Raw genomic sequence first — 27,966 nt, forward strand, 5'->3', positions numbered from 1 at the left:
GCGGCGGAGGACAAGCACGCTTTTGTATTTGCATATTTTACGTATGACATCAAGGAGCCTCCTTCAGGGTTTTTTAAAATCTAAACTATGTAGGATATACGCTTATATGTTGTTTAAAAAAAAGAAGAAGAAGAAGCATATTTTGGACATTTATAGCCTATAGTACATATTCAATATGCTATTAGATCTTTTTACAAATAAAGTACGTTAATAAACTGAAGAATGTAAGCATTCGTAATTTTCATATACGTTTGCAAACAAATCGCGATTAATTGAGGCAAGCAGACCCCTCGAGATTTATCAAATTAGTTTGAAATAACGGAAATTGTATTGATGTATAAAGCAAACACGATGTGTTCTAACTTTTTTTTTTTTATAGCGCTATTGCATATAACATTTAGTAAAAGACCCCTAAAAAGGAGGTTCTACGCCTAAAGTGATATCAGTTTAAAGCTATATTTATCTATGGCATTTAATATGATGGGTAACAAGAGAAAGTCAAACAATCTAATCATAGGCACAAGTTGGTTATGGCAGTTTATGCAACGCATGAGATAAGACTAGATAGTGTTAGAACTGTATAGACAAGAAACCAGGGCAGGGAACTAGAGTAGCCACATTCCGGTTTCAAGAAGAGAAAATGCAGTAAGACCAGTTAAACAAACTGACATCATTCATATGCACACGTAGTTAGGTAAATAGATTGCATTTAAATGCAGACACTTCAGCATGAACATGATAATGAACCAAACGTAAAGGGTGAAACATGAAAGAAAAGGGTGTAGGACTGCCATGAAAATGGACCCGTTAAGAGTTTGGATGAATAGTACAGATACAGGTAGATACTAAACCAGAGATATTTTTATCTTAAAAGCTACATTTTTAACTTTAAAATATATGTACTATTATGACAAAGCATTTTTACCCGATAAATACGTGAAATAATTATTTGCTTTCATGATATACCATTTTACATGGCATACAATATGATATCGGCATGAAGTGAATAGTTCTTGGCCGCACAATGACTAGACATACTTGAGGAACTGCTCTCTGATGAAAAGGTTGCAAACACACCACCTCCCAATTTATTTTTAAAGCACTGTTTACACAGTACATATCTCAAAACGGGTGTAAAATGATGAGCACATGACTAAGCCAAGGGTGACAGTTGGAAGACGTTTTTGGAGAAATAGAAGAAGAAATCCAGACAGTAGGGCGTCGCTTTTCCTGTTGTTTGGGAATCATTTCCACATGTTATATTATTAGCCATGATGCTCAAGTTTTATCTGAAAAGGATCAACTGTTTATGCAAACAAAGATGGTAAAAAAAAGGGCTGAAGGCCTGTTAACTAAATATATTTGGTTAAAACAAACTACTAAAAAGGCATTTTGTTACCCCCTTATAAATACTGGCATTCACAAAACTTGTAAATTCATCAAGATTTATTTATATTTTTCCAGGACTCACATGAGCAATGAAGAGGAAGTGTTCTCAAAGAAATATACAGGACAATACTGCAATAAACATCCATACCAAAAACAACACAAGAAATATCTTGGCAACCATTGACACTGTAAATATTCCAGCAGTAAATATAGTGATTCTCTGAATTAATGTCTTCCAGGCTTCTGTACAGATAAAAATAGAACAATAATTACATCAAGTCATTTAATAACATCTATAGAGAGGATGATCTGTAAAATAAAGAAATGGGGCAGAGCAGAGGCTTTGAGGAGGATCATACAGATTGCACATATACACAAATGCGCGCACACACACACACACACACACAAATATATTTTGAGACACCTCAAGAACACTAGAGCATCTATAACACCACAAGATGAACAAAAAGCCGTGGAATGTATTAGACAGCAATAAGACAAGGAAAAGGTCATTGAGTGTGTGCGTTTCTGGGGGATGTAGGGTTCTGCTGCCCTGCCCTGAGAATGATGGGAAGGACAGACTCTTAGTCTTCCAGTGTTCGGAAGGAGTTCTGCATGTCTTCATGGAGCTGAGCATAGTCCGCTTTAATCTTCTCTTCACCCTCTTTTACTGGGTCCTAAAATACATTTACAGACATTGAAAACATTTTTAAAAATATGGCAGCTTACTTCATTGCTAAAACAAAACAAGATAAAAGTATAATTACCAAATAAAAGGATTTAAATTAGTTGAAAGAAATGGCATGTTTTTCCCGTTTTAAATATATTAATAGCTTTATTCAACTATGATATTTACAAAAATGAAGTGTAATTTCTTTTCAAATACTCCCAGTTAACAAATAAAATACTTAGAACTGGCAGCATGTTAAGATGGGACAGAAGTATTTTTTTTTTTTTCTTCACAAAAAGAACATATAATGTGGGCATATAATGTGATTGAACCGTACCTCTTGTTTACAAGACTTAATCACTAAAAGATCACTATAAAAGAGGAACCAAGCTGTTGGCAAACCAAGATAATGGAAGTCATAATAAATCAAGTGTTAGAGCAGTGGGCACTAAAGGGCTGCAAGTTTACTTAGTTTTGTAAAATAATTAGTGGCTTGGAGTCTACCGGTTTAGACATAATCAAGACAAAATCACTGGAGACTCAAACACAAACAATGTTTACATCCTGTACCTTGAATTTCATGGAACTGATCCTATAGAGGATTTCTCCCATGTGCTCCCGGATCATGGCCCAGGTGATCTTATTGTCACTCTGTGCAGTGGTCTCTACAGCATGACGTGCCATATCATAGAACGCAATCATGTTGGACAAGATACCCACTGTCTTATAGAACGGACAAAACCTGAAAATGAGAAATTGAGCATTTTCGGATCCATTCTGTCGCATGTCACTTGAAAAAAAACAGTTGAATGATCCTCAGTATGAATCAGTTCAATACCTGTCATAAGGCGTGTATCCATTTTGCTGCAGGAAATCATCTTTGATTAATTTGGCAACTTCCAGCGTTATCTTATCCGTTTCGGCCAAAGACGCCTAAAGATAAAACGTATTTTAAATTCGTAAAACACCTGTAATAATACCACAAAAGTGATATATCTAATACGTGATCCCCACAAACCCACCTTCCCCACAAGCTGCACGATCTCAGCCAAGTCTTCTTCTTCCTGCAGGATCTCTTTGGCTTTGGTACGCAGCGGCACAAATTCGGGGAAGTGCTTGTCGTAGTACTCGTCCAGTGCTCGGGTGTACTTACTATAACTGATGAGCCAGTTCACTGAAGGGAAGTGCTTTCTCTGAGCCAGCTTTTTATCCAGACCCCAAAACACCTGGAGGAGAAAAAGAATGGAAAAATTACAATAAAAAGTTTGTTTCTGCAAGGAGAAAAAAAAAATGTTACTCTGCTATGAGCCAATGTGTTAAGACTGCTTCGTGAATGAAATATACGCTTACTTGTACAATACCAAGAGTAGCAGATGTCACAGGATCTGAGAAATCACCACCAGGGGGAGACACACTGCAGTTAAAACAAAAATGCTTCAGTGAGTCAATGCAGTAACAACAGCAGTCATTAATAATAAATCTAAACTTTACCAAAGCAAATGACGGAGACTTAAAAAGGAAACGAACTTAAACAAGTACAATAGATCTACTCACGCTCCCACAATGCTCACGCTGCCCTCTCTCTCTGGGTTACCAAGGCATTTAACTCGACCAGCGCGCTCATAAAATGAAGCCAGACGTGCTCCGAGATAGGCAGGATAGCCGCTATCTGTGAACACAAGCACACCAACACCAGTTTACTCCATGATTTGTAGTTTAGAATATTTGCTGTCGCGACCGAGATGTTCACGCCACACGTACCAGCAGGCATCTCAGCCAGACGACCGGAGATCTCCCTCAGAGCTTCTGCCCATCGAGAGGTGGAGTCGGCCATCATGCTCACATTGTAGCCCATGTCCCTGAAATACTCAGACAGCGTGATTCCTGGATGGAACAGACACCCATTAATAAAAGACATTAAATCGCACAAATTATTTTTGTATCAGATGTTGAATGAACCTGTGTAAATAGAGGCTTCTCTGGCAGCCACGGGCATGTTGGATGTATTGGCAACCAAGGCCGTTCTCTTCATAATGCTCTCCACCTTTCCATCCACCTCCATGGTGAGCTATAGGGCAAAAGAACTGTCGATCACCGTACCATCCTTTACAGGGGTTTCTCTGTTGGTGCAATGACAGTAGCGTTTACCTCAGGGAAGTCTCGGAGTACTTCAGACATCTCGTTACCACGCTCTCCGCAGCCCACATAGATGATGACATCGCTGTTGGAGTACTTCGACAGAGACTGAGAGATCACAGTTTTGCCACAACCGAAAGCGCCGGGGATGGCTGTGGTCCCTCCCTGCACACACCTGTTAAATACAAACAGCGAAAGTCAGAAGATCCGTTAAGCCACCAGACATTTTCAATACCGTTCAAAGGTTTAGGAAAGTAGTGACAGTAAAAACATTTATAATGTTACAAAAGTTTCAATTTAAAAGAACCTGGAAAAACATTTATATAGATTTCCTCAAATATATTAAGTGGAATAAATGGTTTCAATATTGATTACAATAATTGTTTTTAAACAGCAAATCAGCATATTAGAATGATTTCTGAAGGATCATGTGACACTGAAGACTGGAGTAATCAGGCCGGAAAAAAGAATTACATAAACTATTGTATTTTTATCAAAGTGTTGCAATATTTCACAATACTAATTTTAATATCATAAATGCAGCCTTGGGGAGTATGAGAGACTTATTATAAAAACATTAACAAGTGACCCCAATACGGTGTACATTTTAGGACATCCTCAAACCACTGTCAAAAGACTAAGACTAAAAGGCTTCAGCTGCTGGACAAAACGGCATTGTGACTCACACTGAAAGGCTTCAGGTGTCAGGAAAAATGATGTCAGGTGTCAGGTTCTGTACAATTAGGCATTGGACAAAGTGAACAAAAAGGCTCAAGTGGAGTATGACCACTGTAGCCTACTCTCACGAGACAAACGCGCATCCCCTGCTTCAAAAACAGGTCTGAGGATGTCCTAAAATGCACAGCGTACCCCAAATATATGAATGCTAGTGTATATCTGCATATCTCTGCAATGTTTAAAACATCCACTTTCACAATACTACTACTGTACATTTTTACCTCATAATTATTTCAACCAATCATTTATTCACTGCAATTTCTGTTGGTTGATGTTTATTAAAAGTCCTCTTTTCATTATTATTATTATTATTAAAAAATCCTTTTGGGGGAAAATTAAGCTTTAGAAATGCAATATTTGTCAATTATGCCTATTATATTTGTCATTATGCCTATTGTACATTTTTACCTCATAATTATTTCAACCAATCATTTATTCACTGCAATTTCTGTTGGTTGATGTTTACTAAAAGTCCTCTTTTCATCATTATTATTATTATTATTATTAATAAAAAATCCTTTTGGGGGAAAATTAAGCTTTAGAAATGCAATATTTGTCAATTATGCCTATTATATTTGTCATTATGCCTATTTAAAGAAAGAGGACTTTTTTTAAAGAAATATGGAGCTAAAACATTATGGAAAACGTATATTATTAAATTTGCTATGGAATCATTTCATACAGCATGACTCACGGAAAGAGGGCGTCCAGTACCCGCTGACCCGTCAGCAGAGGGTGATTTGCAGGAAGTTTCTCGGTGACTGGCCGAACCTGACGCACCGGCCACACTTGCACCATGGTGTACTTCTCTTTTACCCCCTCAAACTCCAACTCCAACACCACATCCTGACAAACGCACATTCGCATTGACTTCTGCGTCACAGTAACTGCCATTTTACTGTTTTTGAAAAAGATGAACGCCTTATTAGCCTCACCGAGACGTCGTAGTTTCCAGGTGGTGCTACATATGTGACAGTTCCTCTGCTTTTGGGTGGTAACATAATTTTGTGTTTAATAAGAGAGTTTTCCAACACCATACCATAGATATCACCTCCAGTGATGTGACTGCCCACCTGGACACAGAAAAAACAGCTTAAAATCATTCAGTCATCTGATTAATCACCTGACACCACTGTAGCTCCTTTAAAATGTGGGATGTGTGCAGAGCTGTAGCTTGCTACACACAGCCTGGAACAGCACAAACTGTCATGTTTCCAAGAGTTTTATATTACAACTATCTTTTTAAACTTCAAAATATTAAAAAAAAATATATACTCATGATATGACCTCTTAAAGCTACTAAGTGATTTTGTTACCTTAACTTGTAACTAATCTTTCACTTACTCGCACACCCTTAGATGGAGAGAAGTCCCATTTCAGATCACGGTTAAGGGCGCCGATGTTGACTCCTCTAGGAATGTAGATGCTTTGAGTGAGGTCATTGATGTCTTTAAGGGGACGCTGAATACCATCAAAGATGGAGCCCATGATTCCTGGTCCTAGCTCCACAGACAGGGGCTTCCCTGTGCGCAGGACAGGATCACCAACCGACACACCGGCTGATAAAAGCTCAGGAAAACGACAATACCATATGACAGATCTTACGCATCTGTGCAACATAAACCACAGAAAGCATGACCTGTACTAAGGTAGGTATAGGATACATGTCTCTTCATAGACCTGGATGGTGGCCATGTCACCCTCCAGTCTAATGATCTCTCCCACAAGCTCACTGTGGCCCACTCGCACCAGCTCGTACATGGCAGCTCCTGCCATACTGGAGGCCGTCACCACTAGAACACGATTAGCGAGTAAGGAAATGTTATTACATTGCTAAATGAAAAAAATAAATGAATAAATAAACACATGATTCAAACATAACAACATAAATTCAAAGCAAAACGAAATAAAATAAAATAAAAACGATGAATTCCTACTAACCAGGTCCCGATACGCCATGCACATATCCGAACTGTCCCTCCCGCTCCTCATCTCGGATCTTGGGAAGCTTGGAGAAGTCCATTTTGAATGTGTCTGACACAAAATTAAGTACAAAAAAAATAACTTATCACTTACACAAACTGCTTATCATTGTTATTCATTCATATATTAATATGGCTTAAATGTTTAAACATAAATGTGTTGAATGTACTAATTTTCAGTTATCACGTTTCTTTCCTTTTATAAGTTTATTTCAGAGTGCCTTGCAATAGTAACAATAGCAATTACCACGACAGGAGGTTGTCTATTGTGTAAAAAGCCCATTTATATTTCTACAACATGTATATGTAGTACAAACATGGAACACAGTCACATGACCAAGGGCACATGACACTGACTGTAAAACAGAAACCATGGGAGGAAGTCAGGAAAACAGACAGTTGAGCAAATCTGGAAAAACACCGTAGTGGCAATTTATGACAGAGCAGATCCTTTTAAGAAAACAGCACACTATAATGTTCTGTAAAACGATACAAGACACTGGCGCCCTCAGATATTTCTTGTTATTCCTCTTGGTTTTTGTGAATTTATAAATCACATGATGTTTCTATGACATCTGGGATACTAGGGACAAATGGTCAGACTGGTATGAAAATATGTTCAAACCAGACTTTCGACCACAAGCGAAAAACTGTACAGACGCGCGGCCTGCAAAACCTAGTGTGCTGTCGTTAATTGGAAAAAACAGCAGGCAGCGGTTGTGTGTCAAAACCTAGCACTTACGTATAACCTATCTGGGCATCAAATATCACAGTGCCCAACTACAATCATCTCTACGGAGACAAAGATGAGAGGATTAAATAAGGGGTGTTAAATATACACTTGAGAGTCCCGACGTACTGAAAGCTGTGTATGCACTAGATATTGAGCTGCGAAGAGATGCTGCTGCATGATCACATGATCACGATGCTGCTGATAGAATGTGACCTTTGCTGAATATCGGAGGCAATTTTTGTCTCTCATTAATTAAAGCGAGTAATGCGATCCATCTCATGTATTCGCGAGCACCTGAAATGCTTATATAGATAATATAATGAAATTCTCCAGCAGTCCGTTCAGAATTCACTTGGGTTATTCCCACTGCTGCAGAGAAATAAATAAATATGTAACGTTAACGATACGAATAGGAAAGGCTGAGGCGAAGCGAGCAAAGATTCAGCGACACAACACGCAACGTACATCAGTCAAATGAGCTGTTATGTGATTATTGACGAAAACAATATAAAGCGAATACGAGAAAGTCATATAATCATATTTTCAGTTTGATTAAATAACGTTAGCGTTACACTTCTGCAGCGGTCTCGGCGTGTAAAAAAAAATATGAATATGATTTTAAAACGCGTAAATACCTCAGATAACGAGACAGTCCTGTGTTCAGATGCTTTGGTGAGATGAGACGTGAGGAACGAGAAAAGTCAGCTGACTTCATTCAGTCGCGAGCCGTCGTTTGCTGTCGTCACCGCACGCTCTCCCTCTGCAGAGTGAACAGCGGGCGCAAAAGCTCTCTTTCGCCCCCTAGTGTGTGAACGAAATAGTGTTTACCGTTGCTTTGTACGTTGTTCTCTCTAGTGCAGTGGTTTTCAAACTCGTTCCAGGAGACCATTGGAAACCCGCAGCATTAGGGAGGATCAAACAGGTTTTATACATTTCGTTTCTTTCGGTTTGAAGACTTGAAGACACTGAGGATGAAATCACATCCACAATAGGTAAAAATTTTATATGCAAAAATGATTCTCCTTTAGTAGTGTGTTTTATAGTGTTTATTTTGTGCTCTGGTTGGTTTTGTCTAGACTTGAAACAGAATCATCTGAAAGTAGGTGTTCATAAATTTCTAAAATAGCAGCAACAGCAACGAAAAGAAACTATCACTATCATTTCAACTATGTTTCCTCGTAACAATCACTTTACAGTTTTAACTCAGTTAAATGTGTACTACACATTTGATTCAGTCAACTGAAGTCAGTTATAATTATTTGTGCTTACACGATGCATTTATAGCACATACACATGCCATTATAACACAAAAACATTTATTAAACATTTTACATTAGGGCTTACAAGGCAGAAAAGTCTACATATTGGACATCTAAAGAGTAAGTGAAAGTTATTATTTTAAATGATTTATCATTGCACTTTATTTCATACTTTATATTTTTACATTATTAATATTATGTTGTTATTGAAATCTGTAAAATCTGATTGTCCAATGTATATATATATATATATATATATATATATATATATTTATATATATATATATATATATATATATATATATATATATATATATAACTTTTCTCAATCTAATTGTGTTTTAAATGTTATTTCTGACATTAATGCTGTCTATATATATATATATATATATATATATATTGATCTGATGTTTTAAATGTTATTTCTGACATTAAGTGATTAAAAGCACGTGATTGATGTGTGCTACAGTGATTTGACGTGTGTGTGTGTGTGTGTGTGTGTGTGTGTGTGTGCGTGCACATGATCTGCATATGCTAAAGTGAGTGAGCTGAGGATTATCTTGCTGGGGAAGGATGCACTGGCAAACAACAGAGTTAGAAACAGCATCCTGGGAATATACAAGAGTGAAGCAACTTCGACTGATGTAGAGCAGCGCACGGAGAGAATTAGAGAACGACCAGCGGACAGACCCATCACTGTCATCAATGATCCTCATCTTTTTCAGCCGGACCTCTACCACATTCAGATTGCTAAGAGAGTGAAAGAGTGTGTGTACCTGTCTGATCCAGGACCTCATGCGATCATACTCGTACTACAGCATAAAGATTTCAGTGAGGATGATATACGAAGAGTGAAATACGTGCTGAAACAGTTCAGCGACAAGGCAATCAAACGCACAATAGTGTTAACTACTGATTCGGCGACACTGAGCTCCTCGCTTGCTGCCCTGCTGAAGAATAATGCTATGCATCAGTTAACGAAGGAGTGCGGACACAGGAGGACACCTCCAGTTTGATCAAAGACAGCCAGGATGTTGCTCTGAGATCATTCAAAGAGTAGAGAAGGTAGAGGATGAATATGAAGAGTTTCTCAAATGTGAGGTTTTCGATGATGCAGAAGAAGGAATCAGTGAATCAGTGGTCAGAGTGATAGAAGCAAATAAAAAGAGAAATGATGCTGGAGGTTTTCTACAGTTTTTCTGTAAGTCTCATGATCACTTTGCTAAGTGCATGCACATTCCCAATTGTTTACCTATATGCGATGGATATTTAAAATGTATGAAAAATAGGTTTTGGCTCTATTAGCCTTGCAATTTAACACTAAAGCACAGTGCAATTATTTCATGCCATTCACGTGGGTGTGGTTGGGAGCTCTTGTGCAGTTTATGGGTGTGTATGGAACACTGTCACTTAAAAATGAGAAATCGATTAGAAATGCATTCACTAAAAATAGAATAAAAATAAAAATAAAAGTTTATTTAATATTTTTAAAGCATTCATAAAGTTTAGTTCCAACCTGATCCAACACACCTGCCTGAATGTTTCTAAGAAGACTCAAAAAACCTTGATTAGCTGGTTCAGGTGTGTTCTTCTTCTTTCATAGTTGGTAAAAGAAAGCACAGTCCAGGGCATATTCATCCTAAAAGTCAAAAACTTGCAATTTAGCCACCATTTGATGTCAAATAAGAATAATTTGTTTATTAATTATATTTTGCAGTATTTTTTATTGATGTTGTGTAAAGAAGAAAGTTTTTCATTTTCAGCTTCTTCTTCTGAAAAAGCAAAATTGTACTTGGTGCTGTGTGGAAGAAATACAAAGCTCAAGGCCTCTGTGTCCGATAGGTTACAAGGCAAAACTCCATCCACACATCAGAGAAAGTCTAGTTTAGTTTGTGTAAAAACAGAGGTAAAGTTACACGGACGGCACATTACTGTGGTGGAGCTTCCAGCTCTTACTGAGCTCTCAGAAGAGGAAGTGATGTGCCAGACTCTCCACTGTGTGTCTCTCTGTGATTCTGGAGTTAATATTTTCCTGCTCGTTGTTCCAGTTGGTCCACTTACTGACAAAGACAAATTAGAATTGGAGAAGATTCAGATGATATTTTACTACAAAGAGCACTTCATGGTGCTCTTCGAAACAGATCTTACTGTTGACCAAAGTGTAAGAAATTCTGTGATAAATGCACGATACTCAAACAGTTGTCAATCTGTATGGAGGTCATTACAATATAATGGGACTGAAGGACCAAAGAAACTTTGAACAGATCTCTCACCTTTTGGAATGTATAGAAAGCTTTAAAACGGAACCCTACACGCTTCAGATGTACATAAAGCCTCAAGAGAAGAGAGTCAGACATGAACTAGAGGACCAACTGAGTGAAATGGCCATCACAATTAAAGAGTTAGAGCACAAGGTTCAAAAAGAGTGTGAGTAAAAAATAAATACTCCAAAAAAAAAAGTTTTAAAAGTTTTAATTTTACTTTTTACATTTACTTTGTAAATGTTTTTTTTTCTAGATTTTCAATAATAAAAAAGCTGATTGCACTAAACATACACTTGTCCAAGTAGAAAAGTTATTTAGTAGAATTTAGTAGGCTACAATAACAAACAACTGGACATGCTTTAGTGCTGTTGTAGTAGTACTTGAAACAAACGCATTGTAAATTGTTAAAAATCCTATAGTTGCTCATTTCAGGTGAAGAAGATGCACCATCAGATTCAGGCTCTTTAAGAATTGTTCTGATTGGAAAGACTGGAAATGGAAAAAGTGAAACAGGAAACGCCATCTTGGGGAGAGAAGAGTTTCATACTGAAATCAGTTCTGATTCTGTGACTACTGTCTGCAAGAAAAGAGTTGGAGAAATTCGAGGTAGATCAGTAGCTGTCGTTGATACTCCAGGTCTGTTCAACACCACACTGTCAAATAAAAAGTGTTTCACTGTCAGCGCCTGGACCACATGTCTTTATTATTGTTGTGAGTGTGGGAAGATTTACCAATAAAGAGAAAAACACTGTGGATCTGTTAAAAATGATTTTTGGTCCAAGTGCTGCACGGTTCAGCATTGTTCTGTTCACTAGAGGAGATGACCTGAAATATTAAACAATAGAAAAGTATGTAGAGAAAAGTAAAACAGGTTTTTAGTGTTTAATAATAGAGACAAAAAAAAAGATAACACACAAGTTACTTGGCTTTTAAATATGATAGATGAGGTGAAAAAATTTAATAAAGGGCAATATTTCACAAACAGCATGTTTGAGGAAGCAGAGATGTCCATTAAAAAAAGAGTAAAGGAAATACTGAAAGAAAAAGAAAGTGAAATCCAGACAAAAGGCCACTTATACTATATAAAACTGAACACAAAAATATTGTATTTAAACGTAATTTGTGTTAAATTATAAACCCTTATAAAATCATTTTCAAAATTATCCCTATAGTTTTTGTTACAGTACATATTCATATATTTTATTACACTGCGTGCATGAAGATACCTATCTATTATAGATTTAAATCTATTTTTAATTTCAGAAGCATTTTAACATTGTTTTATTTCGATTAATATAATAGGACGGGACTTGTATTTTTAAAGGCATAAAATTACTTTAACGTAATTTCCCGTTTTCTGTTTCCTGTTGCTTGTTGTCAGTGGTGAAGGTTGACAGAAGCAGCCTCCCAGAATTAGTGTTGCCAAATCCTCCGTCATCCACCATCGACCAATTACTTACGTGCGATCGTAAGTGTATTTCTAAGGACTGGTTACATGGTCACATTTATCGGAATTACTTTTCACTATTATAGTAAATGAGTTATGTTTCAAAACAGCTATGAAATATTTTAACTAGTTTCTCAATCTGCCTTACGTTTATTGCGGCGATTAAATCTAAAAGACCTGGCAACCGTCGGCCACAGCACAGAGGCAAATGCGGACTGCTTAGCTAGTGTGCTAGCAACATACATGTGGAGGGGATCACATCCCAAACTCTGCCCAAATTCCCCTTTAGACCGCCAAATACCGCCAACTGCCCCTGTATCCCTCACAACAAACCTGTTTTCTTCAACATGAAAGGGTGAGTAAACAACTACGAAGGGTCTTTTCATCTCAAGTAAAGTTTTCCCCTCTCTATTCTCTCTTTTTTCCAGCAGGGGGGCAGTGGAGTTGGGTCTAATGCTAGCTGCTAGCTCTCTGCGCGCTTAATGTGGAGGAGAGACATTTGCGCCGCATTTTCACACCCAGCCTTTAGACATTGCCGTCTCGCTTTTTCGCCAGTGCTGCGAAAACGCCTTATATAACCTAGAGTCAGATTCAAACGTATACCAGTAAAAAATTGGCACGACTTAAGTCCGTGCCAAACTGGATCGTGTGTCGAATCTAAATCCGAAAATGTTGAGTCAGTCTTCAAGTTGCTACCTTGGTTAGCCTGCCACGCTTATATCTCTCTGAAACGAGCTGTCGTGAATCCCCGGGCCGATTAGTTTGCCATTAAATCTGTCCTGTTGAGTTTAATATGTGTGAATTTTTTGATGTAAAAACGTTAAGATGTGACACACGTGATGGAGTGAGCTTAGCCGCATAGCATAGTGAAAATGACAGTTCGTGGGGTTTTAAGACACTTCACGAAGCTTTTTACTTCAAGCTTAATGTATAAAATAATACAAATATTGTAATAAATATGTATAATGTAACGTTATGACACTGTTGCGTGACAGTGCAATCTCACTGAAGTGAATTTGCTTTGACCATCCCTAAAGATAAAATGAAGGGATGCTACCTGTTTAATTCTTTTAAAGTGCCTTTTATCTTAAGTATCACAATTTTAAATAGGGTTTTTAGCACAGTGGTACCCAACCCTGTTTTTGGAGGGCCTCCAGAAGGACACATTTATCTGACACACCCATCACAGGTTTCTGATGTGAATCAGGTGTGTTTGATTGGAGAACTCTCCACGATGTGTATTTTAGGGTGCCCCAGAAGCAAGGTTGGGGAACAGTTTGAATTTTGGTTTTTGTATGATTTTATTTATATGAAATGTCGTGGGGGGGTTTAACCCCAAAAAGAGAATGCATTTTGAGTCGATGATTGGGAATCACAAGTTTTTGATGTGTAGTAGTAATAGTCATCCTCCTGTAAACCGTATTTAGCATCAATGTTTTTCTCCTGTCACCTCATACTGGTTGTTTAAGTGGCAGCGGTGAGCACATGACCAGCAGCTGTTGTGTTGGTGCTGGTGTTGGGCTTCAGCATGCTGACCTCCTATAAATACCGAGTTTACACACTGATAGTTTACTGTCAAGTTGACCCATTTCTTTGTGCACAGTTTGAATGTCACCAACTAGAAAGAAAATAGTAAACAGAGATGACATTTTTTGTTATATTGCCCCATAAATAATTAAGTGATTTTTTTTTATGCCACTAAATGTATAATCATAATGTAACAGCATAATAATGCAAGAAGGCCTACACACTTTTAACAAACAATACTTAGATAACTTAGTTAATAACTATCAAAATATTAGACACCTTAAAAAACTTAAGTAAATAGTAAGTGCACATTTTCTTACAAGTGGAAAAAGACAAATACACAAAGAACTTTCATGGAGATTTCTACAGATTTTCCCTTTTTAAGGGTGCACACTATTGCTGAAAAACACAATCCCTATTTAGCAGTCAGATCTATGTATTGCACAAAGGCACAGATCCCTAAACAAGGCCATATCTGCAGATTAAACTTCTGTAGAAGGATTTTTGAAAATTTGAACTACAGCTCATGACTACACCGTGTTATGTATGAGAAGCTGCAAAAGAAAGGGCACTTTTTTATGGGTTTTTTTTTTTGTAAATATAATGGCCAATACATTGCATCACCATTGCATGTTCTGAGTTCTGATGTGTGGAATCTATACACAGCTAGTTGACCGTTCTGCTTTTGTTCTAGTAGCCGGATCGAGTTGGGGGATGTTACACCCCACAACATTAAACAATTGAAGCGTCTGAACCAAGTGATCTTCCCTGTCAGCTACAACGACAAGTTTTACAAAGATGTCCTTGAAGTAGGAGAGCTCGCCAAACTAGGTAAGAAACAAAGCTAATGATTTCCTGTTGATAGTTTTGATATTGGTCATGTTAAGTGCTCAAAAGTTTCAGTTCTTTATTACTTAATGATTTTGAAAGAAGTCTTTGTACTTACCAAGTCTGCTTTTATTTGACCAAACATAGAGGTGTAACAGATATAATATTATAAAAGAATTGGTATTTTTAGGTGCAATTAATTCTTGTGATAGCAAAGCCGAATTTTCAGCAGCCATTACTCTAGTTTTCAATATCACACAATATTTATAATAAGATTATTATAACATATTAATTTGGTGCCCTGGAATCATTTCGTATTGTTTTAAATGTTAAACATTCTTGACAAAAACACCAGAAAGTTCAAAAGAATAGCAATAACAAGCAGGATTTTTTTTTATTTTTTAGTAAAGATATTTCTTACAATCACTTTGATCAATTCAATGCATCCCTGTTGAATAATATTGTCTTGCTTACCCAAACTTTTGAACAGTAGTGTAAATAGATCCCTTTTGAACCTTTTACAGCATATTTCAACGACATCGCAGTTGGTGCCGTGTGCTGTAGAGTGGATCACTCTCAGAACCAGAAGCGACTCTACATCATGACCCTGGGTTGCCTAGCACCTTACCGCAGACTTGGCATAGGTAAGGTCACTTTTCTGGGTGTTTTAGGCGCTTGTGTGTCCTCGTTTTTTTCAAAGGGCAGGAAGGGGTCAGATTCCCTCGGATTGAATGCATGATTGCGTAATCAGATTATTTTATTTGAGTGATGCCTGACATGAAGATTTGCATAAACCACTAGAGCAGTGATGTTTGAATTTTATGAGCACTTTTTCCTGTTACTGACATTTATCTTGCCATGTTTGTTTGAAGGAACAAAAATGCTGAACCATGTGTTGAACATTTGTGAGAAGGATGGCACTTTTGACAACATTTACCTGTGAGTCTGAAGACAGTCTTGTGCTTTATTTGTCGTGAAACCTCCATCTGTGTGTCATTCACATAACGCTTAATGTTGAAACTCAAGTAACCACATAATTGCGAGTCTCTGCTGAAAAATGTACCTGCTGAGAAGTCTTCTCTATGCTAAAGTAACACGCCTTCGCTTTCTCTTCCGTGTCTCCGCAGTCACGTGCAGATCAGCAATGAGTCTGCAATTGACTTCTACCAGAAATTTGGCTTTGAAATCATTGAGACAAAAAAGAACTATTACAAGAGGATAGAGCCAGCAGATGCCCACGTTCTTCAGAAAAGCCTGCGCAGCCCATGTGCGCCCCCAGCAGGAGAGCTGCAGAAAGCCGACTAGGGGTCGAAGCTCGACACCAGATTGGTCTCTTCCCCCAAATGGAACTGTAACAGATGCCCCAGGGTTGACACACTCACCACTTTCTTCAGAGGACATTTTAGACAGAAAAAGTCAATGACGTATTTGCTGCATTTATTGTGCAAAAACTTTAGTCCCCCCTCAATTGTTCTTTTTTTTTTTTTTTCTTTCTTTTTCGTTTCATCATTTAGAGAGTTGAAATTACATGGAGGTTTTCAAGCAGAATTCATAAGTGCTCCAAAAAGCTGCTGACTTCTTATTGATCTGACATGGTGAAGGTTATGTTTTCAAAGCATACAGTTTGCATTCGTTTTAGATTTGTTTAAGGTAAGGGGACATAGCTTTGCTTGGACAAAACAATAGAACTAAAGAGGTAAAGTCTTTTCAAATATGACTCGATGCGCCCCCAGCTGGCAACCTTGGAGTGATTGTTTGAATCGTCTTAGGGGCACGTGGAATCCGCTAGAAGTCCATCACCCCGTCACCTGTGCCCTTGGACACACAGCAAGGGAATCTACTGGTGGCTGAGACCTCCTGCTTCACCATACAGGCAATATGCAATGTTGGAGGGTTGCATGTGATGCAATGTCTCCTTGTGATGTCAGCCGCCTCAGTCTGAGTTGAGGCTAAACCAGTGAGGAAATGGAGCATAGAGCCCCCTCGAACAAGAGAGTGGTACAGCTGTTTTAGTAAGGGGGAGGTTAAGCGGAGTAAACTCCACTTGTTTGTGAATGTTTTGTTTTTCAGCCCATTATTTAAAATCCCCATCTTTATTTCCTTTGTTTTTTTTATTTGTGGATTGAGTCTGGGCTTTTTCTAGGGTTTGCAGTAATGCTGCTGGTGAGATGGTAAGGTTTCAGATAACAAACAGGAATGGCTTTTTATGGGCCTCGAAGGTTGCATTGTTTACAGTGAATGTGGTTCTCGAATCATCTTTTAGTCCACTGGGACTGAAGTTAGAGTTTAGTAGTGTTTCTGATGTGAACGTTTCATTTTCCCTCACCCCATTACCTGCCTGAGTGTTTCTATTTTTGAATCCTAGCTTCCCACTTGTTAGCGCAGCAGAAATAAATTCTCCCACGATACAACAATTACATTTCAGTGATGTTCACTGACCACCACCTATTTCCCATACACAATGTGGGAGTGTTACAGGTTAGTTCTACAAGTTATCTTTTAGGACTTACAGATCCAGATCCCAGCAAAAGCCCTGACTCAGTGCATGCCAGAGGACACATGCCCTCTCCATTGTAGTAAAAGCATGTTTTTGTTCCTCCTTTCTTTGGAAAATTTTATCTTTTTCTGGAGCTCTATATTGTATGACTTTTAAACCTCTAAATAAAAATTACTATTTGCATTATTTTTCGTATCTCATTATTTCTGTGGACATGAATGTTGTTGTTTTTTTTATTATAAACTTTTAATATAATATTTTGAGTAAAATACAAATGTATATTATTTTTAAGAAAATATCGTTCAGTTTAATTTAAGTGGTTACAAAGTCCAGAAAACGACACCATTAAAAACAAACATTCACGTCTCCTGCGTTTTGTGCGTTGTTCGACGTCCTAACGTTAACGCCCCTTCTACGCGGTTAAGCGATCTGATTGGTTAAAAGCTCTTTCGTCTTCGCTGTGATTGGACCGAATGGAAATCCCGCCTCTCTGTTTTGTGACTGGCAGTTTTATGCTAGGTCAGAGATGGAGTAAATTGTTCAGGATCAACAAAGTTTTGACGGGGATATCATCAGCTCAAAGGATGGACAAGCAGTCGGTAGGTCCTTCTTAAGTGACAGACCTGCTGACATGTTGTGTTAAAGATAAGTGATGCAGCTGGTAATCGTAAACCATGGTAATGTGTTAGCTGTCGTGTTAGCTCACTACCAGTTAACCACTCAAACCATCTTTGTACCTTAAGGGCATACAAAAGAATTGAACTATATAATTGTACCGTAATATGAGTACGGTCAGCTATGTTCTCTTCAGTCTGTGTGGTATTTATTTTCTCTATTCAGGCTCATAGCTCAAAACAAATATAGTCTAGGTTTCAAAGCTAATAAGCTAAGTCTGTTAGCCAGTTCAGTGTTAAAGAGCTTTACAAGCTAGTGGTGACAGGAGAGTCAAAATGCCTTTCTTGCACTGTATTTATATGCAAGGGAGTTGTGTTTTAATAAACAAGCTCATTTAGGTAATTTATTTTATCTTGACTTAACAGTTTGATTCTTAGTTGTTCTTGCAAATAAATACAATGTCCATCTCATTTAATCTTCAAGGCTGCCTTCATGTCAAAGCTATGTCAGTGACAATCTGTGCAGAATATAGACAAGATAACACAAGAAGACAGTAACATTGTCTCACAATTCTGTAATAATCTTTAATGTAAAATGATATTGTATATGTTAAATCTACAATTATTTTTCTTTTTCTTTTGCAGTTTTTTATGGAGCAGAAACGTGCATGGATCTATGTTCTCCAGCATTGTTGAGCTCATACACATGATAGCTGCATGCTTAGTGCTAGAAGGTAATTTTTTTATTTACCCCCAACCACAACATTTCCCCAGACATATGCTATGAGATGCTTATTTTCAAATAAGATTTTGTTAATGTGTTTTGGTATTAACAGGCTGTAAAGTGTGCCAGGATGCCGGAGATAGTACAGAATCAAACAAATAACCAAAAACCCCCACGGTACTGAGCAGTTCCTGCTTAAAGCTCATATTGAATGTCATGGCAGTTCTGATTGAAACCAGTTAATTGTTCCTTCATTAAATTGTGTTTGTATGTTTATGGCTGACAATTAACAATGTATAACAATTAAAAAAAAAAAAAAAAAAAAAAAAGAATGTTCTGTTATTTAATTATTTTAATGTAATAAGTAACAAAACGTTAGAGTTTATAACATTTATTATTTAAAGTTGTTCTATAAATTTGTGTTAGTAAATGCATTATGAAAGAACATGACAATGAATAAATGAACATACTTAAATATAAAAATAGCTATTGATTGATAGTTATATTATTAGATCATTCCTAATGCATTAATGTTAACAAGCTGACTCTCATAGCGAGATTAAATGTTTTTAGAAACCTTTGCTTATAAATCTTTGCTTATTATAATTTTTTTCTGTAAATCTTTAAATATTTTTATAACCGTTTATAAATTTATCTATATGCGTTTATAAGTAAGCATGCACTTTATTTAGCTAGTAGTGTTCTTATGTTTACTGTTATTTTTATTTACTTATGAGCTCAAGTTTATCATTTAATAATTTTCTGTGAAATGTTAGGAGGAAGAAAAACAAGGAGATCCATAATGCAGGTGAGAAGTTTAAAAATTAGTCTGTTTTTCGTCTTTATCTCATTTTAATATAAAGTAATATTTTGTATGCTGTTCCTTAATTTTCTTATACATCAGTGGAAAGACACCGTAAAGAGAAAATTAATGCTGGTATAAATCGGATTGGAGAACTTTTGCCTTGCTCTCAGGCCTTGAAGCAGGTACAATTGTAATAGTAATAGAAACTAAGCACAGTTTTAAGTGCTGTTTATTATTATTGTTGTTTTGCAGAGTTTCACTTTGTAATATTTTGTTTTTTCTTATAGAGTAAAAATATGATTCTGGGAGAGGCTTTTCGTTACATCACTGAGCTAAAGCGACAAAATGATGAAATGCTCCTTAATGGAGGAGACAAAGTCCAAGGTGAGTCATGACTTAATTACAGGAGTTAATTGTATAACTTAAGTGCATTTACATGTGATACATGAACATTTTATGTATTACTTATTGGGGCATCATTTTATTAAGATAAGTGCTGAATTAAATGCCAGCCAATGCATTCTTTGTAAGCTTCATTTTGACATCTGTGTTAAATACGTCTCTGCAGCGGAAGAGATAAAGCGCTTACGGCATCAGCTGGAAGACCTGCGCAAGGAAAGTGCTCATTATATTGAACTCCTCAAAGCTAATGGCATCAATTTCCTGGATGACCCCACTATACACTGGAAAGGGAAGCAGCGCTGTGCAAAAGTAGCCAAAGTCACTCCAACTCACTTGATGTCAAAGGGAATAATTGTCTACTCCAATGGCAACAGCTCCTGTCCCACAAGTAAAGTCTCGGTTCCACCAAATCAAGTTTCTCATCTTGATAAACAACCAGCAAATGCTATAACAGTCCAACCTGCATGTGATATAACATTGGGTACAGGCCAGGCTGTTGGTATTACAAATGGAGCATCAGTAAATAAAGTTGTAGTCTCATCTGCATCTTCCCACATACCTGTAGCAGCTCTTATTCCTGCTGCATCAAAGCCATGTCTTACAGTCTTGGAACAATATTCTCCTTTGGCACCTGCTACTCCAAGATTAAACCCTCCTATGAATTATATTACTCTTCAAGGTGTATGTCCCCAGCCTGTTGTCAGCACCCCAGTCCCTCCACAAATTCAACCAGATAACCCAATCCCCAGTCTCACTTCTGTTACCTGTCCAACCACCCCCCTCAGACTTCAGCATATGCTTAGCCTATCTTCACTGCCTCAAGTTGTGATCAGTAACTCAGTGGTTCCTGTTGCCCAGTCCACTGAAATTCAGTCTGTTAGCACTATATTACCATCAAGCTCTACCCTTCTTAGAACCAGTGCAACTAGTAGCACTCAGACTACATGGACAACACTACAGCTTGCAGGAAATACAGTGCAGCCTGTGTCTCAGGCACTTGTCACAGACGGTGCCAGCATTTCACATAATCCTCAGCAACTTTCTGTATGTTCAACTGGGACAAAACACATTGAAGAACCCGCTTCTATTCATTTGCAACCACATGCTCCTGTGCAACTGCAAGCCCCAACACCAACATGCATTCCGGTTCAGCCATCTGGGCCAAGACCTCCTCAGATATATTCAGCAGTTGTACCATGCCCTCAGAGAGCTGTAGCACAACAACCTTCAATTTTGTCAGTGCCAGCCATTGTATCCCAAGCCGTTGTGGTCCATCAGCCTGTTGAAACGGAGACAGCACAGCTGACCCATCCACAATCATCTGTTCGGGCACAACCTGCATTATTACCAAAACCTCAACTCAACTCCACTCTCATGACCAACTGCAACCCTACCCTACAGCCTAAAACTCCAGTTCAGCCTGCTCTGCCATGCCAGCCTCATTCCCAACCTACAGTGGTGCCCCAAGCCCAGTCTGCCGTTGTGCCTCAACTGCATCTTAGTGTGGTGCCTCAAGCTCAGCCAATCATAAATCCACCAACTCAGCCTGCCCTTGTGCCTCAACCACAAGCTGCCACACTGCCAGTGTTACAGACAATGCAGTTATTGCAGGTGAATTCTGAGGAAACGCCAGTTGCTGTGACCTCCTCTTCTCCAAGTAACTCACATGTTGTTATTCTGCAACAGGGAGGCTCATGTCCAGCACCACAGGTTCTCAGAGAGGATGTCACTAGTCAGACACCTTGCCAGCACATTGTCATAATTCAGGCACCTACTTTGACCCCTGCACCACAGAGTCATCACACTGCCATTGTATCAACAGCAACCCCAACATTATCCAGTCAAATGACCACTTCAAACACTACCTGTACAGCTAGCATGCAGGCAGCTGGTACAAAGCAGTTGGTACATATTCTTCCACGGCCCTCAACCCAATTGCAAGCACAAGCACCTCAGACTATCACTGTGAATGGACAAGTTTATGTTCTGCAGCCGGCAAAGTCACCAGATAAGGGAAACTCTCAATCTGGTCAAAGTGTAACTCAGATACTTCAGCCCACCTGTGAGGAACCCACCTCCAATGTTGCCATGAATTGTTTAGGTGCTCTAACTAGTCTTAGTCAGAGTATTTCAAAGGTCTCAAGTCAAAGCAATGTTCAGATATACTCCATTGCTCCACCTTCATACACTACCGTGCAACCTCTTCCAACATGTGGTTCAGAAGTCAGCACTTCTACTGAAACAGTTCTTTCCTCCACTGTACCTGTACCATCAACTGCTGCTGGCAGTGCAGTTAAAATTCTGCCAAAGAAAGGTTACGGGACTTCTGGAAATCAAACCAGACAAAACTCAGTTAAGAGAACAAAACTGGTGAAACGAAAGGAACCTAAACCAGGGAGAAGTTTGCGTAGAATTGCTGTCAAGAGTAAGGCATTTGTTGCGAATGATACATGTTCTGAGCTATCCACTGTAGCAATAGGTGTTGATTCAGTTAAAGATACGGTTACTCATGAGGTTAACACGCAGAGAGGACCTGCCACAAACAGTGTTAGTTCCACATGCAGTAGTTCTGCAGTCATTGGTGTCAGTTCATCCAGTGAAAAGTCAGCAGACAATTCTGTCACGGCTTCAGTAAATGGATCCATTGCCAAACCCACACTGGCTGGTGGAGAAGTTTCAAAGACTAAAGCAAAATCTGTAGATGATGTCCACTTGCATAACAATGTAACAGTTAGTAGTGTCGGTTCAATAAGTTCTTCTCAGGGTAACATGGTCGTTTCTACAAATTGTGGCAGCTTGAGTAAAGAAATCTTTCCTCCAGATATTGGTCCCCAGATTAATTGTTCAACAGTTAGTGTTGCCCTCTCATCACAGTGTAGTTCTGTGGATACTGCTGTAACTTTGTCAGTTGTGTCATCAGAAGTTGATGTTAACTCTTCATGTAGTGTGGCATTTTGTACTGAAACTATTGAACAAAATAAAGTGAGTAGCAGTAATGTTTCCACCAGTAGCGAAAGCAGATCAACAGAGTCAAGTCGCAGTTTTACACAGAGTTCCTCTCCGCTGACCACTGTAAGCTCTGCCCAAAACATTTCAAAAACTAAATCTGTTAATTCAGACCTTTGTCAGCCTCCATTTCCAAGTGAGATATCTGCACCAAGTCAACAATTAGGCCTTAGTGCTAATTCAGCTGAGGTTAGGCCAATGGTTTCCATCATGACAAGTCAGGCCATTTCACAAAATCATGATAAGTTTGCTAGAAGAGAAGAGTTGACTGACTCTTCGCAAAATCAATCATCATTTATTGTGCCCTCAGCGTCAGCTTCTGGCTCAGATACTTCAATGTCAACACAACCTGTTCAGCTTCCAGAAACGTCTAGGATGTCGGATCCTTTCAAGTCTTTAAAACGTCCATCCACAATGAATATGTCCATCACAAACAGCAACCAAGGGAACTGTGCAGACTTCAAACTTCCAGATTCAAATATGAACACACAACCTGGCAAGGGTGGACAGTCTGATGGTGCCACGGAAAAGGTTGGGACAGAAATGGGTGCTTTTGTTCAAAAAGAAACCGTTCCTCCACAACAAGTATGTGCATTGGAAAATGATTCCTTTGATCCTCCACTGGGAACCAATAGACAGACTGATTCTCCTCTTACAGGAGGTTCAGGTGGCAGAGGGTTTTCTGTTGCATCATTGCTTCCAGCAGGCCACAACATCAATGCATCTTCAAGTACATTTGGAGCATTCACCTTCACTTCTGAGCAGGCAGAAATATTAGCAATGGCTGCAAGAGCCATATTTGAACAGGACAGCCCAGGCAAGAGGACTTCAGGATGCAGTGTTGACAACCCAACAAGTACTGCAGCGACAGGGTGGGACCTTCCGAAAATGCAGCCAGTCCCTTCTAACAAGGATAGTGTGACTGACCAGCAGGTTAAACTGACAAAGCAAGCTGATTTACCTGTGTCAGAAACTTCATCTCAGGTCTCTGCTCGAGTTCCTCCAGTTGAGCCTTTAGCCAGCAGTACTACTGGCATCAGACTTCCACATAGCATAGCTTACTCACAGTCTCAGCCTAGTGCTGTCACCAGCCTTAATGTTAATAACCTCATCAGACCAAGCTCTAACCAACCATATCCAGGATCACCCAATCTTGCACATCAAGTTTCTGCTCCATCATCAGGAGGTGCTGCTGTCATGGTGACTCAGTCTTCCTCACAAGTTCCCCCAACCTGTTCTCAACCTAATGAATATGCACCTTTAAAAAATACTCTGATGCGAACCCATGTTGGTATAGGAATGGTTGAACGTCATCAGAAGGATATGCCAAAACGGTCTGCCCAAGATGACCTTATTCTTCCAAACAAGCGTTCAAAACCATGCCCAGCAGGGAATGTTGCAAGAGTGGACATCAAAGCTGCAGATCACGTGCAAATGATGGTTGGTCAGATGCCCTCAAGTACTTCTGCAGTTATGCCAAGAAATCACTCTGATGGTGTTGGGGCTCTATTTTCTGGTAATACTTTCATGAGCACTGTGCTCCGTCCTACTGATGGACACTGCACTACTCAGGTTCCAACACATGAACAAACTCAGCCAAGTGTGGTGCACCTGCAGCAAGGACACACACAACATAATGCACCGCAATCTGGACAGAACTTAGTTGGAAACCCCTACCTCAAACATCAACAACAACAAGAACAAAGACACCTTTACCAGCTTCACCATCACCTGACACAACCAGAATCTCAGATTCACAGTATTCATCAAAGAAACTTGCTGCAAGACCAGCATGTGCAAAAAAAGAGAGGAGTAGTGCGTGGTGGGCAGTCCGGACCAAATGTTGGTTTGCAGAAGCAACATCATTTGGAAAAGCAACAGCATCCGCAGCCTCCTCAGCAGCACCAACAACAGCAACAGCAGCATCAGCAACAATCCCAGCAGCATCAGCAACAACAACAGCACCATCAACAGCAGCAATCACAGCAACAGCAGCAAAAAGCACAACAGATTCAACAGCAGCAACAGTCACACCAACAACAGCAACAGATGCCACCACAGAATTCACACCCACGTCATCAGCATCTTCAGCAGCAGATTCAGCAGCAGCACTTTGGGGCTAGACAGGACAAAAACTGTGAAGCCCAACAGTCAGGTCAGAGGGCACATCAAAACAGCCACTTGGGTCAGCCAGACCGTCCATCTGGACCGGATCATGGGGCTATGCAAAGACTAATGGGGTCTCGTTCAATGGAACAGCAGCAGATGACCTCTCAGGCTACTAATTCTGTTTCGCGTTCTTCAGATCTTGCTTGCACTTCATCGCGTCAGGAGCGCCACCGTCTCTCTAGCTACTCAGCAGAGGCTCTGATAGGTAAGACCCCTGCTACTGGTGAACAACGTATGGGCGTACACCTACAAGCACCTCGAAGCAATGCACAGGACCAGTCAGAATTGCGAGGCTATGTAGATTCATCACGTGGAAAAGGTAACATTACTCATAATTCTCAGAGCAGGTTACCACCCGACCATGCTAATAACACTGACTCCCAAAGAATACCAGATTGTGGACCTTTCAAGGCTTTGGTTAGTGGACATCAGCTCAGTAACTTTGAAGTGCAAGTATCTCGAAGTGGTGACATGTCCAGCAAGTCTGTGCCTCAAATGCAGAGAGGTCCTCAGCCACAAACAGGATTTAGAATGGGTGCAGGACCTACAGGGGATGGGCGTTCACGTGGAACATACTCGGGTCCACATCCTGTTGCTCAAGGTGTGCACATTGGAGCAGGATTGACTAGAGAACAGGAGGGATGCCACCAGAGTTTTATGCAAAGCCTTTTGGCACCTCATATCCCTGAACAAAATGGCCACCAAAGGGCATCCCAGGGCTGTACCCCAGGAAGTATAGAATACAACTGCGTTCCTGGGACCTCTGCTGGAGAACTTCAGGCTAAATCTTCGAGTCCTAATTTGCACCCTGGACAGAAAACTGCATCCATACGTCTTGGGGACAACAACAAAGGCCATATTTCTCAGGTCAGTGCAAATTTGCATGGTCCACCTGTGAGAGGAGGTCCACCCCATCCCCCAACACCACACAGCAGTTCAGATACAGGACGTACTCAAGGCTCAACCAGGTCACTCTCTGTTAGTCAACGCCCCCATCATATTGGGCCGGATCCACAAAGTACAAAGATTCGTCCAGGAGATCGACCACGTTCAGGCAACTTGAGACCTGGAAATCCTTTTGAACCTGAAAATTCTTTGCCCATTCCATCGGGTGGAGGAGTGATCCTTGGTCGTGCACAAACAGGAAGTGATGCTAGACGAAGTAGCATTGTGCGTTTTATGGCAGATGGTGCACAGGTCAGCAGTGACAACAATTTGGTTTCAGATCGCTGTGCCGTGTCTGATCTCACCCAGAACTTTGGCTTTCCTTTCATTGCTGAAGGAGGAATGAACCCGCCACCTCCCATTAATGCCAATGCATCTTTCATCCCACCAGTCACGCAGCCCAGTGCCTCTCGCACCCCAGCCCTCCTTCCTGTGGAACCTCAGAACACTTTACCTTCTTTTTATTCATCATATTCCCCTGCAGCTCATCCTAGCCTTCCAAGTGAGATTCCTTTACAGTATTTCTCGAACCAGATGTTTACAAGTCCGAGCACTGACAAGAGTGGCAGTGCACCACTCAACAACCGCTTCGGTTCTATACTTTCTCCCCCTCGACCTGTAGGTTTTGCACAGGCCAGCTTCCCACTTCTCACAGATATAACACCAATGCCAATTGCGAACTCTTCAGGCATCACACCTCATTTATCCAACTTTAACCTGACCTCTTTGTTTCCTGAAATTGCCACGGCAATGCCTCCGGATGGCTCCTCTATGCCAATGTCACCTTTGTTGTCTCTTGCCAACACTACTTCCTCAGACTCAAATAAACAGTCTAATCGCCCAGCCCATAACATCAGTCATATCCTGGGTCATGATGGGACTTCTGCTGTTTAAGGTTTTAAAAGGTTTTTCATCCCTTGCCACAGAACTTATTTGCCTTCACCTCTGCATAGATTTTGTAGAGGATGGCCATGGTGTAAACTTTTAATTCCTCAAAAGCAAATAAACGTGGAATGTTCTCAGCTCCCACATCAGGATCACTCTGGAACTATGGGGGAAAGTAAAATATTGCATTATATTTGTTAGCCTTTGGTTGGTTTTGTTTGCTTTGTTTGCTGTTTAGTTTGGGCTGTCATGGTTCTACATGATGTATAACTTTTTTTCTTTCTTTAGAACAGCTCTCATTGTTTAATAGAAACATTTGTGTCTGTATATTATTTTACTTTGTAGCAACAATAACAAAATGTGAAAGCAAAAAAAAAAATTATGATTTTGCATTTAATGCTACAGTAGATATATCTGAGCTGTTTTGTAATGTATCAGTTGGTTTTCAAAAGTTTTAAAATATTTTTCCATCTGTAAAATGTTTCTCCTGCAGAATATCATTCCAGAAGAACTTTCACTTATTTATGAAAATTGATGTGTGGATTGTAGATATTTGTAAAAATGTGAAAAGTTATTAAAGTTTCTAATCTAATCTAAATTGAAATGCTTGTGACCTGTTGATTCAGAGGGCGTAAGGATTTTATTTTTTTCAGATTGCTTGTTTTAGCATGTTAAATCCACCAGATGTCAGTAGTTCAACTTTAAGCGTGGAAGCTCTTTTTACAAAAAATAAAAATGCTCAATGGTTACTTTGCTAGTGTGCTTTTGTGAATTTAATAATATCGTGGCCTTGAGACCAGTTGGTTAAAAGTAAAAAAAAAAAAGTGGCTCAGGTAAATTTTTTGCAAATAAAAAAATACACATTGAAAGCCATTGTGCTCAAACTGTATAATGTCAAGTGTGTTAAGTTACTGGAAGCATATATGTAAAGGATGAAAATGACAAC

The 27,966-nt window shown here is 39.3% G+C and overlaps 3 protein-coding genes and 1 pseudogene across 5 annotated transcripts; 3 read left to right on the forward strand and 1 right to left on the reverse strand.

Annotated features, from left to right (window-relative positions):
• Window positions 1-1,431: 1,431 nt before the first annotated feature.
• On the reverse strand, window positions 1,432-8,421 carry atp6v1ab (ATPase H+ transporting V1 subunit Ab). Its single transcript, XM_043226889.1, has 15 exons — window positions 8,284-8,421; window positions 6,875-6,967; window positions 6,598-6,726; window positions 6,278-6,492; window positions 5,869-6,006; window positions 5,628-5,779; window positions 4,208-4,370; window positions 4,019-4,127; window positions 3,821-3,943; window positions 3,614-3,728; window positions 3,410-3,473; window positions 3,082-3,285; window positions 2,898-2,992; window positions 2,630-2,801; window positions 1,432-2,066 (listed from the first exon to the last, which is right to left on the reverse strand). The coding sequence occupies exons 2-15, from the start codon at window positions 6,954-6,956 to the stop codon at window positions 1,974-1,976; spliced, it is 1,854 nt and encodes a 617-aa protein (XP_043082824.1). The 5' UTR covers window positions 6,957-6,967; window positions 8,284-8,421; the 3' UTR covers window positions 1,432-1,973.
• An 81-nt stretch (window positions 8,422-8,502) lies between these two features.
• On the forward strand, window positions 8,503-12,565 carry LOC122330222 (annotated as a pseudogene).
• A 171-nt stretch (window positions 12,566-12,736) lies between these two features.
• On the forward strand, window positions 12,737-17,656 carry naa50 (N-alpha-acetyltransferase 50, NatE catalytic subunit). 2 transcript variants are annotated; one of them, XM_043226753.1, is made up of 5 exons: window positions 12,737-12,973; window positions 14,843-14,976; window positions 15,498-15,617; window positions 15,846-15,912; window positions 16,101-17,656. In XM_043226753.1, the coding sequence occupies exons 1-5, from the start codon at window positions 12,966-12,968 to the stop codon at window positions 16,276-16,278; spliced, it is 507 nt and encodes a 168-aa protein (XP_043082688.1). In that variant the 5' UTR covers window positions 12,737-12,965; the 3' UTR covers window positions 16,279-17,656. The 2 variants fall into 2 exon arrangements, with proteins under 2 accessions (XP_043082688.1, XP_043082687.1); XM_043226752.1 differs by having other exon boundaries at window positions 12,802-12,973; window positions 14,840-14,976.
• A 303-nt stretch (window positions 17,657-17,959) lies between these two features.
• LOC122329586 (basic helix-loop-helix domain-containing protein USF3) lies at window positions 17,960-27,769 on the forward strand. Of its 2 annotated transcripts, none has more exons than XM_043225890.1 (7): window positions 17,960-18,069; window positions 18,730-18,818; window positions 18,892-18,985; window positions 19,585-19,616; window positions 19,713-19,795; window positions 19,901-19,997; window positions 20,182-27,769. In XM_043225890.1, the coding sequence occupies exons 3-7, from the start codon at window positions 18,939-18,941 to the stop codon at window positions 27,027-27,029; spliced, it is 7,107 nt and encodes a 2,368-aa protein (XP_043081825.1). In that variant the 5' UTR covers window positions 17,960-18,069; window positions 18,730-18,818; window positions 18,892-18,938; the 3' UTR covers window positions 27,030-27,769. The 2 variants fall into 2 exon arrangements, with proteins under 2 accessions (XP_043081825.1, XP_043081823.1); XM_043225888.1 differs by having other exon boundaries at window positions 18,921-18,985.
• Window positions 27,770-27,966: the final 197 nt, after the last annotated feature.

The sequence above is a fragment of the Puntigrus tetrazona genome, chromosome 24 (genome assembly GCF_018831695.1).
Source record: "Puntigrus tetrazona isolate hp1 chromosome 24, ASM1883169v1, whole genome shotgun sequence".
Classification (NCBI taxonomy): domain Eukaryota; kingdom Metazoa; phylum Chordata; class Actinopteri; order Cypriniformes; family Cyprinidae; genus Puntigrus; species Puntigrus tetrazona.

Excerpts from the sequence above, each read along its gene's own strand:
- LOC122329586 (XM_043225890.1), top strand. The coding sequence starts at position 18,939 with ATGCCGGAGATAGTACAGAATCAAACAAATAACCAAAAACCCCCACG. Across the intron at positions 18,986-19,584 it reads AATAACCAAAAACCCCCACG|GAGGAAGAAAAACAAGGAGA; the intron begins GTACTGAGCAGT and ends GTGAAATGTTAG. Across the intron at positions 19,796-19,900 it reads GCTCTCAGGCCTTGAAGCAG|AGTAAAAATATGATTCTGGG; the intron begins GTACAATTGTAA and ends TTTTTCTTATAG.
- naa50 (XM_043226752.1), top strand. Across the intron at positions 14,977-15,497 it reads AGGAGAGCTCGCCAAACTAG|CATATTTCAACGACATCGCA; the intron begins GTAAGAAACAAA and ends AACCTTTTACAG. Across the intron at positions 15,913-16,100 it reads ACTTTTGACAACATTTACCT|TCACGTGCAGATCAGCAATG; the intron begins GTGAGTCTGAAG and ends GTGTCTCCGCAG.
- atp6v1ab (XM_043226889.1), bottom strand. The coding sequence starts at position 6,956 with ATGGACTTCTCCAAGCTTCCCAAGATCCGAGATGAGGAGCGGGAGGGA. Across the intron at positions 4,128-4,207 it reads TACTCCGAGACTTCCCTGAG|CTCACCATGGAGGTGGATGG; the intron begins GTAAACGCTACT and ends TTTGCCCTATAG. Across the intron at positions 2,993-3,081 it reads TCGTGCAGCTTGTGGGGAAG|GCGTCTTTGGCCGAAACGGA; the intron begins GTGGGTTTGTGG and ends TTTTATCTTTAG.